General features: G+C 38.2%; 1 protein-coding gene across 4 annotated transcripts in view; it reads left to right on the forward strand.

Annotated features, from left to right (window-relative positions):
* Nucleotides 1-12,802, forward strand: part of TPH2 (tryptophan hydroxylase 2) — an 84,302-nt gene that overhangs the window by 39,024 nt on the left and 32,476 nt on the right. For 3 of the 4 annotated variants that reach the window (XR_011807731.1, XR_005261115.2, XM_038168432.2), the window contains exons 9-11: nt 3,925-4,020; nt 11,282-11,415; nt 11,504-11,633. Coding sequence is in view for 2 of the 4 variants with exons in the window: in XM_038168432.2 (XP_038024360.1) it covers nt 3,925-4,020; nt 11,282-11,415; nt 11,504-11,633 (360 nt within the window). In the remaining 2 variants the exon portion in view is untranslated. Of the gene's footprint in view, nt 1-3,924; nt 4,021-11,281; nt 11,416-11,503; nt 12,497-12,802 lie in introns of those variants that run through there. The other variant, XM_027455489.3, reaches the window with a different exon arrangement.

Raw genomic sequence — 12,802 nt, forward strand, 5'->3', positions numbered from 1 at the left:
ATATTAAACCTCCTTCTTCCTTGACTTGTGTTTTTACATTTTGATTTGCTGTCCATGGATGTGAATGCTATTGTTCTTGTTGATCTCAGCATGAATTCATATCACTGCTTAAGAAGACTGGTTCCTGTGCTAGCCGAGAGCTTCCATGGAGTGTTAAGCAATGCCATTCTCATTGCTGCTGTAAATGTGTATGGAAAGACTTGTGAGTGGAAGCACCAAAAGTTCATCTGTTCTCCTATAACATAATAATCTTTTTATAAGAATGAGAAGGGAGATGAATAGGAGGAAGAGAGAAGAGTACTTGAAAGAGATTAGTGTGGAAATGCCACATAATCTGTTGTATTTAGCGTAATTCTGGAGCTTCTTTGTGGCCACCAAATATGTTTGTTTCTTTATGTTGTCTATTATGGGGTGGTAAACTGGAGCAGAGGGCTTAAGGTGGTGTTGGTGTAGGAGGAGAAGGAAAACTCTGGGCAGTGAACTGTAGGCATGGAACTTTTGGGGGTATTGTAGTTTGGGGGTAGGGGTGGAGAAGAGATGTGTAGACAAGGGAGTGAATGAAGGGATCAGGAGGCCAGTTGAGGAGAAGGGAGAGCATCTGGTAGTGAACCCAACAGAACTCCAGGAGCCCACCTGTAGGATGAAGCAAGCTGTACTTCACTCCAAAAATGAGGTAGAAGTGGAAGTCATGGGAGAAGACAGGATGCTGATGTAGCTTGTACAGGAGCCATGTGTTTGGGGCTGCAGGTTGGGGAGAAAGCTTAATTTCAGTGTTTTGAGTATGCCAGAGAGAGGTCAAAGATATAAATCAGAACATGAAGGCCTGAACATCCCCATTTGTGCTTACGTTCACCAGTCTACACATAATGATGATATAATTATCAGCTATTTGCCTTCAGGGAAGGCTTTTACAGTTCTGTTCATCTAAGCAGCCGTTACTTCATTCAGTCACTCCAACTGCAGTAGCAAGTTATCTTCTCTATAATATATGTGTATAGCAGTAACTACAGTTACTGTCGCTGCTCCATACAAAGCGAGGGCTAGAGTGGGTATTTGTATATAGTGGGTATGCGTCCAGTCTATTAAAAGAAGAAGAAGAAAAAAGGTCTTTACATAGTTAATATTTAACCTTCTTATCAACACGCTCCAGTGTTTGTAGACCTGAAAGCACGGCTTTCCAAAGCCTGCTGAGTCTCACAAGGCACCGAGCCTTCTCTGGGTGTCCGTGTGAGTGGGAGGGTGGGGGGAGTCATGTATTTCTGAGTAATGAGCTGAAGATGGCAGCATTGGGTGTGCTATTCTCATTTTCTTAGCTAAGTAGAGCTCTCTTAAAATGTAGAAATTATAGTTTTTTCATATGGCAAATTTATCAAAAAAAAAAACCAACATATTTTCATTTGAAGGGTTCTTCTTAATACTGTAGCTTAATACCACAGGTTAGTAGTGGGCAGTCGTGTTTTACCATCAGGTCATTTTGTATGCACGCATATCTCATTATGCTCTGTTTAGCCATTAAGGGAAAAATGAAATTGATGTCTCCCTTTGTCATGTGCACACCCTACCCCTGGGCAGCGGAGATTGCTCTCTCCTGTGCTAGTTTTATATCCCCTCGCTTTCTGTCTCTTCCTTCCCCATTAGTGCCCATCTTCAGAAAAGTGGAGAACATTTCTCCACCCTCCCTTCACTGGCCTTGAAGATTGCTGAGAGGGCGTTCTCAGCAGGACATTCATTTGGTCCTCTTCAGGACCACTTACGGGGACAAAGTTAGGGCCACCATGGTGGATCTATAAGAGAAAAACAGCAGACTCCCTCTTCCTAGCTACTGTCTGTTTTGAGAATGAAAATGACTGTGATCACAGTGTTTTATGAGGAGCCCAGTACAGCTGCATGTCTATCAGGATGTTCTTGTTCATAGTGTAAAAATCATTACCACGTTGTTTCTTTTAAGATTGTTGAAGGGATAATTCAAAGATGCTAGTGGGGTTTAAGCATAAAGCTGAGCATTTCATTGCTGACATTGTTGTCATGTACAGAACCAGAACTGTAACCCTCTAAAGGTTTTTCTAGTGAAATATTTAGGCAAAGAAGCTAAATTTGCTCTCTCCTTGGTGGCAGGTGTCTCAGCCTCACTCAAGTCCTACAGTGATGCCTGTGTCATTCTGTGCATCTGGTTGTTTGTTCCCGAGATGTCTCTTTTGGAAAGCAGTTGCCTTGGCCTTCCTCTAAGTGATGACATCAGCTAATTGCTAATGAACAATTATGTGCCAGCTTGGCTTACCAAGTCAATAGCAAAGTCAGAGGTGGAACTTTGATTTCTTGTTTGACAATGTTGTGCTTTCACCTCTTGTAGATATCTGTGATTTGACTGCTGTGGTGGAACCTGACTAAAGACATCTTAAGTCTCTGCAGCCTTTCCTTCTTCCCAGTCTAGCAGGTTTAGATCAGACACAGGGCTCATATTTTTTTATTCTTTTTTAATCATGCATTTCTATGTAGTGCTGGGTGAATCAGTGGCACTACAGGAACTTTTATGAGAGGCAGAGAAATGAATCATTTCTCAATTTCTAACCATTTGTTGCTGAACTTAAAAGAGCTGTTAATTACTGCTCTTTTACGTTAGCGATGGAGATTCAGTCTAAAAAAGTGGGGTTTGTAAGAAAAGTGGGAAATGGCAAATAAATAAATAAAATCATCTGTTTAGGGTCTATTTTGAAGATATTCAGAAAAGTATAAGATTTAATACCAAATACCGTGTTGAAGTTTATCCTAAAAAAAAAAACAAAACACAAGTAAGCTTCACCCACAGTACCTGCTACATAGTTAAATGAAACTCTAGTCTAAATTGAAATTTCATACAAAACGTGTAAGGCTCTTAGTTTCAGCAGAGTTGTATTTCTGTGCACAAATACTGAAATTGTCAAATAAATGCACACACACACACAAATAAATGTGTGTGTATGTATGCAGTATTTTTGTAGAAACTGATTTTTAACTTCCCCAAACCTTCATATGTAGAAATAGTTACTAACTTAATCTCATCTGCTTGATCTAACATCAAAAAGCCATCTTGACGTGTCATAATAAAAGCAACTAAAACTCATTACCAAAGGAGCAGATGTGATTGTCCTTTGTATTTAGCAGATATTGGACTATCTGTACTCTTTACTGTCTCTCTAACATTTCACATTGTTAGGTGAACACAGCGAAGCTAGATGCATTACCGTTACGCTGATTTAGCCAACCTCCTTCACAATTTCTCATCAGCTCTGCTATGTTACCTGCCTTCTAGTTATGTTGGTTGAATATAGACCTAGAAAATAATTGTAATGAATGAGCCAAGTGAACTCACTAGTAATTTTCTTTGTCATTCAAGATGCCAAATGGCATATTGGTTCTTCATTTTATGACAGAGTAAAATCTAGTGAGGACTAAGACATTGGCTCAGAAAGCTCTTAAGCACTTTTGTATGTTTATTCTAACTCAAGACGGCACTTAAATATGTGCCAAACTTGAGTGTTCTGAACTAGATCTCAAAAATCTTCAGAGGTTTGTAGGCAGGGAGACCATGTGCCTTGTAGGATTTTCTTCTAAAGCACCTTATTTATTTCACAAATCTCTGTAGATTTCTGTTTGTGTCTTTGATACCTAAATGGTCTTGCTTGTCTGTTCCTAACTGGCTCTCCCTGTCAAGTGCCTTGTTGCTCAGAAGAAAACAAAATACCACATTTTTGGGCAAAGCTCCCTTACTGCAGAACAAGATGTTTAAAATACTTGGTGGTAATAACATACTCTACCAGAATCAATATTAAGTCATGAAATTCTGAAGAAGTGGGGCAATGAGGTGACTATAGTGCCAATTGTTTTGGCTGAAATGCTTTTTTTGCATCTACACTGCATATATCTGTATTTCTATATATTTTACAGTGCTATTTTTTTACGATTGAATTTGGCCTTTGCAAACAAGAAGGACAGCTACGTGCTTATGGGGCAGGACTTCTGTCTTCTATTGGAGAACTAAAGGTATGTTGGTTGACATGTCCTTTAAGGAGAATCAAGTTTCTTTTAATAATAATAAAATAATAGTTGGATGTAAATATTTTGACTTGCAAATAACAGTTAAAGTTCTCAAGATAAAAAGCTTTCTTTTAAAATGTGTTATTGACCTGAATCCTTTTTACAAGTATCAGCTGGCATGTGAAGCATGAAATGGATTTGTAAGGACTGAATTACCACAAACTACAACATTTATTTCTGTTTGAAATTTAAAAAATAACTAGCCCATAAGACACTTGCATTTCCTGTAAATGGAGGCTCAGAGTTCAGGGTGTTCTGGGCTTTGAAAGCTTTGCTTAGAAGAGGTGAATACGTTTTTAGTAGGTGAAAGAAACGTGTTTTGAAATCAGACACAATTCTGTTGCAAGTAATCCAAAATACTTCGATGGATTTGTTATTGATATTAAAACAACAGCATTTATTAAGGTACTGATTCAGTAGATTAGTTGTATTTAGGATTAAGGAATGCATAAAAACTCGTGCTAGACTTGAGGTACATGTGTATGTCACAATATATAGGGAACTATTCTTACAAAGGCAAAAGTGCATGGTGTGAGTAGTTGTAGTGGATCATTTATTGCCTCTTTTCATGCATAGTAAACACAATGAATAAGCAAAAGGTATTTTGTCACAAGTATAGTGTTTTGAGGTGTAATACATCTCTCTTGGCAAGATGGAAGGGAAGGGGATGGAGACGGGAAGGAGAGGGAGGAATACCATGTTTCCTCTGGGACCCAGATGAGCTCATTGCTTTTCCTTTAAAAAGTTGGTTTCAGAAACCATATACAGAATAGTGCTTACAAACTGTTTTGCAATATATCTGTTGTTTATGTGCATTTAAGCATCTTCCCACCTCTGTTGGCCAGCTTTCAGTGAAGTACCTGGCAGTTCAATAGAATTGTCTCAGTCTCCTTTTGCTGTTTTACCTGTAACTGAGAATATTAATAATGAAGCTTAGTAGTCAAATTGCTATTCTTTTATTAGCAAGCTTGCAGAAAGGGATAAAAAGAAATGCATAGAAAAAAGGTCAAAGAAAATAACTTTCTCCAGTGATTTTTTTTTTTTTAATTTGATTTCATTACATTTTTTTCTCAGTTCAGTGCATACTTTAGCCACAGAAGCATTCAGCATCAGCATGGAAATGTTGTATCCCCACAGTGCAAAGATGGTTAAGCAGATGAATACGTACCACTTGTTTTCCCCTGGTCCAACAACATCCAGAGCTGAGCCTGAAGCTCGGTGCAGGATTCTGCAGAGAATCAGGCCCTTTATTTAAACTAACAGTTGCAGCCATTAAGTGATGACCCTGAAAATACCTATCACATCATTTACAAAATCTATAGCAGAAAAACAAGGAAATAGATAGTCAAGAACATCATAAATCTTACACCATCAATGTTATAAACAAACACATTATTCTTGTCAAGTGTGCACATTCTGTTACCATACAGCAATCTTAACTGAACTGTGATCCCGATTCTGTGTTCATCACTCAGCAATAATCTCAGAGTATAAATGCAAAGAATAATTCTTTTGAAAAGCAACAGTAAAAATTAAATAATGTGTACATTAATAGACTGTACTGATTGGCTTCAAACGTAAGGCCATATATCATAATAATTTTGCCATAAATCAATGATACTATACACTTTTATATTACACTGTGTATTTATTTCATAGATCTTAAGCCAGAAGCGACTATATCAAATCATCTGATTTGACCTCTTGTGTATCATAAGCTATTAAATTTCACCCATATCTTGAATGTATTGATCACAGAGACTTAATTTAGACTAAAACATTTCACTTATTGAGAGACTAAGCACTTGTGCACTGCAGGTACAAAACAGCACTATACCAAGAATACCCATAGTATCCAAAAAGAAACTGATAAGGTGAAAAATGTCCAGACAATCTTTGTGGGACTGCGCTCTAGGGTGGAAAAGAACATAAGGGGGAAAACAAAATGAAAAAAAAAAAGCACTATATTTTCTGCTAATCTGACCAGGGGAGAAGCTCTTTCTAGACCAGAAACCTGGCATTGAGAGTGCTTCTTTTCAACAAGATCTGTCAGCCGGGTGCTCAGGAAAGAGAAACCCTGGGTACCTCAAGGCACTGTTGCACAGTGTTGCATCAAGCCATTGCTGCTCTCTGACCTTTTATGGGAAAGCAACCTCCCTTACCTCTGACTTTATCTCCAAGCACCCACTAAGAGGGAAAGTTTCCTTCTTGATCTGAAGGTACCTGAAAGGTAATGCTGATGTATGTACTGTATGTACTATTACAAAGGTATGTAATACATGTAATGCTAATGACTGTAGTTGAGATCCTGATGATACCAATATCCTGATTGTAACTCAAATGCTAATGGATGGCAGCAATTGCTCTGAAAACTATGCGAACAATGCTAGCTATTCCTGTGGTGGATGGGGATGAATCCACACCAGATTGCATGGCCATGAAGCCTGACTATGTGTGCAGCCCCCATGCTTCTTCCCACAGAAGTCAGAGGGAAGAAGTCATTTTAGAAATAACTGCTGCCATTCTTAAGACAACAGCAGCTGTTATCCCCACAGTCCTCTCCATGAAGGTAAAATTATTTTTTCTTGTCATTGGGAAGGTCGGTCTTGTTTCACTGTTGAATTTTGCTATCTAGACTTTATGGATATTTGATATAAACACTAATTTGATATTAATATTTATATTTTAGAAATAATATCTAGAAATTTCTAGAAATAACTTAGTCACAGTATTTGCAGGGTGGAAGATGCCAGCAGGATTCGGGCATTTCAGATGAGTGAAGGGCTTGTTCAGTCATCCCTGCTTCTATATTACACTGTTCCACTCTGCAAATCTGGTCAACAGCTTTAGCAAAGGAGAACTAAAAGCTAGAGAAATGTGGGCACCATCCTATCAATATAGGATTTCCTGCATTTTTTTCCCCCCACTCAGTATTTAGACTTCAAATTTCGGATATTGAAAAATGCAACTCCTCATGTGCATGCTGTGGAAACATCAAGCAGAAAATTTGAAAAGCACAACAAAATAAGGAGAAAGAGAAGATTAAAAATGAAGCCTGGGGGGGAAGAATAATACAGTAAGTGGTTATAAATGTTCTGCCTAATATAGTCAGGTTAACTCTAGCTAACGCCATTACACAGTATATATTTAGGGCTTAGAGATAAGGCAGAAATAATGTACATTTCAATTATTAAAACTATTTCTAAAAGGCAGTCCAAATGTCTTTGGAAATGTTAATCCATTTAGTTTGTATGATGCTCTCTTGAACCCTTTGATTAAGGAAGTCTTCCTATTAACTTCAGCTGGCTGTAGATCTTCATATATCCCTGTTATACGCTTCTATATTTAACAGAGAGGTGGACTCCAAGTCTTTCTGTATAGATTTTTTTAAAGTCAAGTAACAATATCCCGTCATGTTTTATTTTAATGACAGTTTTGTGTTAAGAGGAGGCAATATCAGCCGTTACAACAAAAAAGTCTCAAATACTTTGGTTTTGTTTTTTGAAGAATATGCAGATGATGGAGAAAATAATTCCTGGATCCCAGATGCTCATTATAGTGCTCTTTTTAAATTGAGACTCCTCCCATTTTCTAAACAGTATATAAAACTTACACTGATAACATAAAAAAAATAATAAAATCCTGTTAAAGTCAGGTCACAAATCTGGGAGTGTCCTATGTTGAAAAGCATAAGCAGAATAACATTTAAGACCAGGTTTTCTGAGACTGTATTCTGTCACAGAACAGCAAGGTGATAAAACCAGTGCTGGCACGGAGGCAACTTCTCACCAGTGTTCTTATTCTGCCCTGCTGTCATCCTCAGACAGTGCAGTATTTATAACTCGTCTCAACTTTACCCCTTGCTAGCTGAAGTTATTTTTTTTCTTCTTTTCTGGTGAAACCAAAAATTTTAAAGTTATATTATTACATTCATTTTTTCATATGCAAAGGAGAAATTACAGACAAAACTGATCTTTCATGTGTCAGTGATGTTTGTCATTTAGGAAATGATTGATGGTTGCTCCATGTAAATGCCTGGTGCTGTCTGAGATGCCCTAATATATCTGACCAGCTCTGCAGCTGGCATTTCAGAAACTTATAGGTCTTTAGGTCCTGTGCTATAGCTTCCATCCCTGTACAGATACCTGAGACCTGTGGTTCGGTGTCTGAATTGCTTTCTTAGTCTTTGATCTAGTGGGACTGGAGGTATTTCTGTAGTGTTATGCTTATTCCCAATAGGAAGAAGTAGTTGCTGAATTCTTGAGATGTCCCATAGTCTAACATTGCTGCTTTTCCTGGGAATCAGTGACAATCCACTTGGAAGTTTCACTCCAAACTCTTGTTGCTTAAACTGAAAGAGTCACCAACAACTTCATTAGCATATAACTTGTGTGAGTGGGCTGTTAGAGACAGTTGTTATAAACTCGCAAGGCGGTGAGATGTTCTTTTTGACTGAAAGCTGTTTTCCATATTATCAATATCCTTGACTTCTCATGAAGGTGGATGAATTAAGAGATTTCTGATGGAGAAATCCATATTAGATCCTTAGGCATTTGATTTCACTGAAGAACTGTATGTCCAACCAAAACATAAAGGAATGTCATTCATTAGAAAAATACAGGTCTGAGGTCTTAAAAGCTTTTGGACTCACCAGGTGAAATTTTTTTGTTGTTGAGATTCTGTACTTCACAATGTTGAGAGTGCCAAGGAGCAACATTTTAGAGCACCGTAATGTTTCTGAAAAAAAGCCTTTATCTCAGCTTTGAGTCAGTGTCCCGACCATCCTAGTTCATGCTAAGCAGTTTATGGTCTGTATGAAGGTCTTTCAGGCTGCAGAGTTTCAAAACACTACCCAGAACTGCAGGATCCTTCCCATTGCTCTGGTCATCATGACAATGCCTAATTGATCCAGGAGCCAAAAGGCCGTCTCCTGGAAGGGAAATACGTATCTCAGGTGGGAATTCAGCAGAATTTAGGTACTTCATTCCAAAACTGCAATCCTAACAATAAAAATTGATCAGGTGTCAGCTAACTTGGAAGGCGTGTCAGAATTTTGTACCATCTCTTTCCAGGCTGCATGTTTCCTGATGTCTGCACATCTGAATTGCTTTGGAAGCAGCAGCTCTGTCCATGCACAAGCTACATTGGGATCCACAAAGTAGGAGACATTTCATGTGGATAATCTGGGAAGAAGAACCAGAAATGCCCTCTCAGAGGACATCTACTGTGATAAAGAATTAGCTTTTGCTTCTCTTTAAACTATCTCCTTTCATGTAACGAGGGCTCAGTGATTCGAGTAGTTTGTGATTTTGCAGAATCCCTTCTCACTGTATTTCTGTCCAAGGAGCAGACCTGTACCAGCAGAGGCCATTTGTGAGGGGAAGAGGAGAAAGAACTCTGTCACTCTTTCTGTTCAAGCTGTAACAGTACAGGAAAGAATCCATGTGCCAGAAGTGGTCACCAGAAGTGATTCAGTTCGTAAGAAAGCATGGCCAGTAGCACCCTCTTGATTTCCTGCACAGGGCTTCACTAATTCTGCTCAGAGTTTTCAAACTTTGTCCTTTAGACATTTGAAGCATCAGATCCCATCTGAAAGTACAGAGACACCTTAGGAGGAGATGCTGTTATCCGTGGTTAACCCAGGGAGCTTTTTATAATGCCAGTCAAGACAAACCAATTCAGTGGAAGGAGGTAAATGCCTACATTTACAGGTACTAGATCACAGTGTGGCTGTGCAAGGAGATAGTGTCAGGGTGAGGCTGTTTCTGCAATCGATTTAGAAGAGGGTGCTGGTTGACGTAGACCATTTTTGATTTCTGTTTTCAAAACTGTTTCACTGATGGCTGTCTAGAAACAGCAAACTTTGTGAGAAGGAGATGATACATGTACTAAAGAAAGTTAGTTTCCTGACATTTTAAGCTACCATGCATTAATTTTTCATGTATTTATTTTTGGAGAGAGAGAGGGTGGGAGGAAGAGGTTCTTGTTCCAGTTTTATGTCCTGTTATTTGGCAACAGCAGGTTGAGAACTAACTAGTGTGATATTTTCAGAGCCTTTCACATGGATTTAGAAATGAGCATAAGCAAGAAGAATTCAGGTAAACAGTGGTGAATACCTCAAGGCTGATACTTTACTCTGCTGTAAAGTATGTCCATGCAGAAATAAAAATAAAGAAATAAGAGACACCTTCATATCTCGGGGATTTTCTCTCTCCATGTCATTTCTCAGTGCTTTTCATGCACATCTTCCCTGTGGATAGATATTACTGGCCTAACAGAAGTTGACCTATATATGCTTTCCTGCCTCACCTTGTACTTTAGTACAGAGAGCACTGAGAATGAAAATGTGTGTGCTCTAAGAGTTAAACTAGATCCAAAAGCTAACATGAGCGTCCAAGGGGGGAGGTAGAAATAAATTTTATCGTTAAAATGTCTCAGTACCAGGTCTTCAGTTTTTGAAACCTCTGTGTCATTTCTAGTGGCTTTTGCCAGTCATGTAAAAATGAAGGCTAATCTGAAATCTCTTCTCTGGGCAGCAATATTTCATGCCTCATCTGCTTAGCGTCTGCTTTGTACCTCTGCATGCCTGTTTTTTTCTTTTTTTAGTTCCTTTTTTCTTACAGTATTAAAACCAATGATCACTATTCAGGTGCATGTAGTGGGAGGGCAATGCATTTCATCAGCACACACTACATGGGCACTAAATAATGGGTTTTCATTTATATAGTTTCACTCAAACTCACTGTCAGGAAAATAGTACATGAATTTGGCCTGAAAATGTAATGCAGGATATGTGAATGATTTGGTCAGGCTTAATTCACCAACGAGGATGATGATCAATTCTGCAGTTAAGTGACATTTGGGGATATACATATTTGTAATTGTAGATAATGTGTCAGGAATGGTTATTTTATGACTTTCTCATTTCCATCTAAAGGTGTGTATGCTTATATGGCAGATGGATTTCTAATCTTCTCTTTGTTATTTTATTAAGTATTTATGGGGAAAAATGACTCTTAAAAATAGTTTTTTATGAGTAACAGATGATTTGTTCTATTCACACTGAAAAGACCACTGTACATAACACAAGAGAGGCTACCAACTAACAGAAAACATATAGCACAGTGAAGCTGTATATATGAACTGTTGTACAGATACAAAGCAGTATCAAGATATGGTTTAACAGATCCTGTGTTTTATTGTGCAGCATGCTCTCTCTGACAAGGCCAAGGTGAAAACATTCGATCCAAAGACAACCTGTTTGCAAGAATGCCTTATCACCACATTTCAGGAAGCTTACTTTGTTTCAGAAAGTTTTGAAGAAGCCAAAGAAAAGATGAGGTAAATTATTTCCCTTGACTCTAAAATCTAATTTTCTTTTCTTTAGTGGTAGAAAAAAAAAGGTGTTAATTTTCTTTTTTTCTTTCAGGGACTTTGCTAAATCAATCAACCGTCCCTTCTCTGTGTATTTCAATCCATACACGCAAAGCATTGAGATTCTGAAGGATACCAGGAGTATAGAAAATGTTGTCCAGGACCTCCGCAGCGATCTAAACACTGTATGTGATGCATTAAGCAAAATGAACAGATACTTAGGGATTTGATATGTGTGGCACTGTGATTTGCTGTCAGCTGCTTTTTCTGTAGCCGGTCTAGTAACATCACATGATATGGCTAACTTTTCAAACCCATCAATTTTCCCTTTTCAGCTTGGCCTGTGGCTTGCAACATTGTGTAGCTCTGTCTAATTGTAATGTGCAGACAAACCAAGGCAATGCTAATTTGTAAACTCAACATGGAGTGTGGCAGAATATAACCAGCAATTCCTCAACACAATGTCATGTACAAGTACACCAGTAAAAGCTTGCCTGGCAATAGTTTTGTTTCCTTAAGATGATTCCCTTTGATGTATAAGAAATGGTGTTGCTGATTTCATTAAGCCTGAGTTTATTTCTTCTCAATCCCTTTCCTCCCCTAAGAATCTAGAAAAAAAGTATTCGCAACATTTTCCATTTTCTTTGTAAGACAATCTGTATTTCTTTATATAGTGGTGAAGACAGTGTTTTGCCCATATATTTGTAACAGAACTGTGTGTCTCTTGTGACTGAACAATACAATTTATATACCAATGCAGAGATCAGGAAGGCTATGTAATAGTACTAAAAGGTCTGTAGAGGTTACAGATTACGAGAATTTACAACTGACAAATGTTCAATGTGGCTGAGTAACTGCAAAACAATAAAAGCAAACAAACAAACCAACCTCTGACAATTCATGCAGAAAGGTAGTGGTAGTTCATACATGTATTACCTGTGACAATCCTGAGCATACTTCCACTGCAGGGGTTATCTGGAAACAAGAGTGGAAGTGCCTGTGTTAATTCCAGGTTGTTAGATGTGAATATAAAGCCCTTTTACATCATTGTGTGCCTTCTGCATTCCCTTTGAGCATAGTCCTCTATTGCATTTCATGCATAATTTGCCTTTCCTCATTATCCCACATTCAACCTTGACATGGGCATGCATGACTGAGTCTACATCGTATCAGTACATATAAAAAGGTGAATATGGAAGTTGTTATTTAATTATAGTCAAGATGATTATCAGGTAGTAGATTACTTGTGGGGTGATTAAATCATAGAGACACCCAAGCTGCCTAGCTTATACCAGATGGATGCAGGTAATGCCTGAGTTAATAAACCCTAAGTTAGCAAGCTCTGACAGAAGTA

Source organism: Anas platyrhynchos, chromosome 1 (assembly GCF_047663525.1).
Source record: "Anas platyrhynchos isolate ZD024472 breed Pekin duck chromosome 1, IASCAAS_PekinDuck_T2T, whole genome shotgun sequence".
Taxonomy (NCBI): domain Eukaryota; kingdom Metazoa; phylum Chordata; class Aves; order Anseriformes; family Anatidae; genus Anas; species Anas platyrhynchos.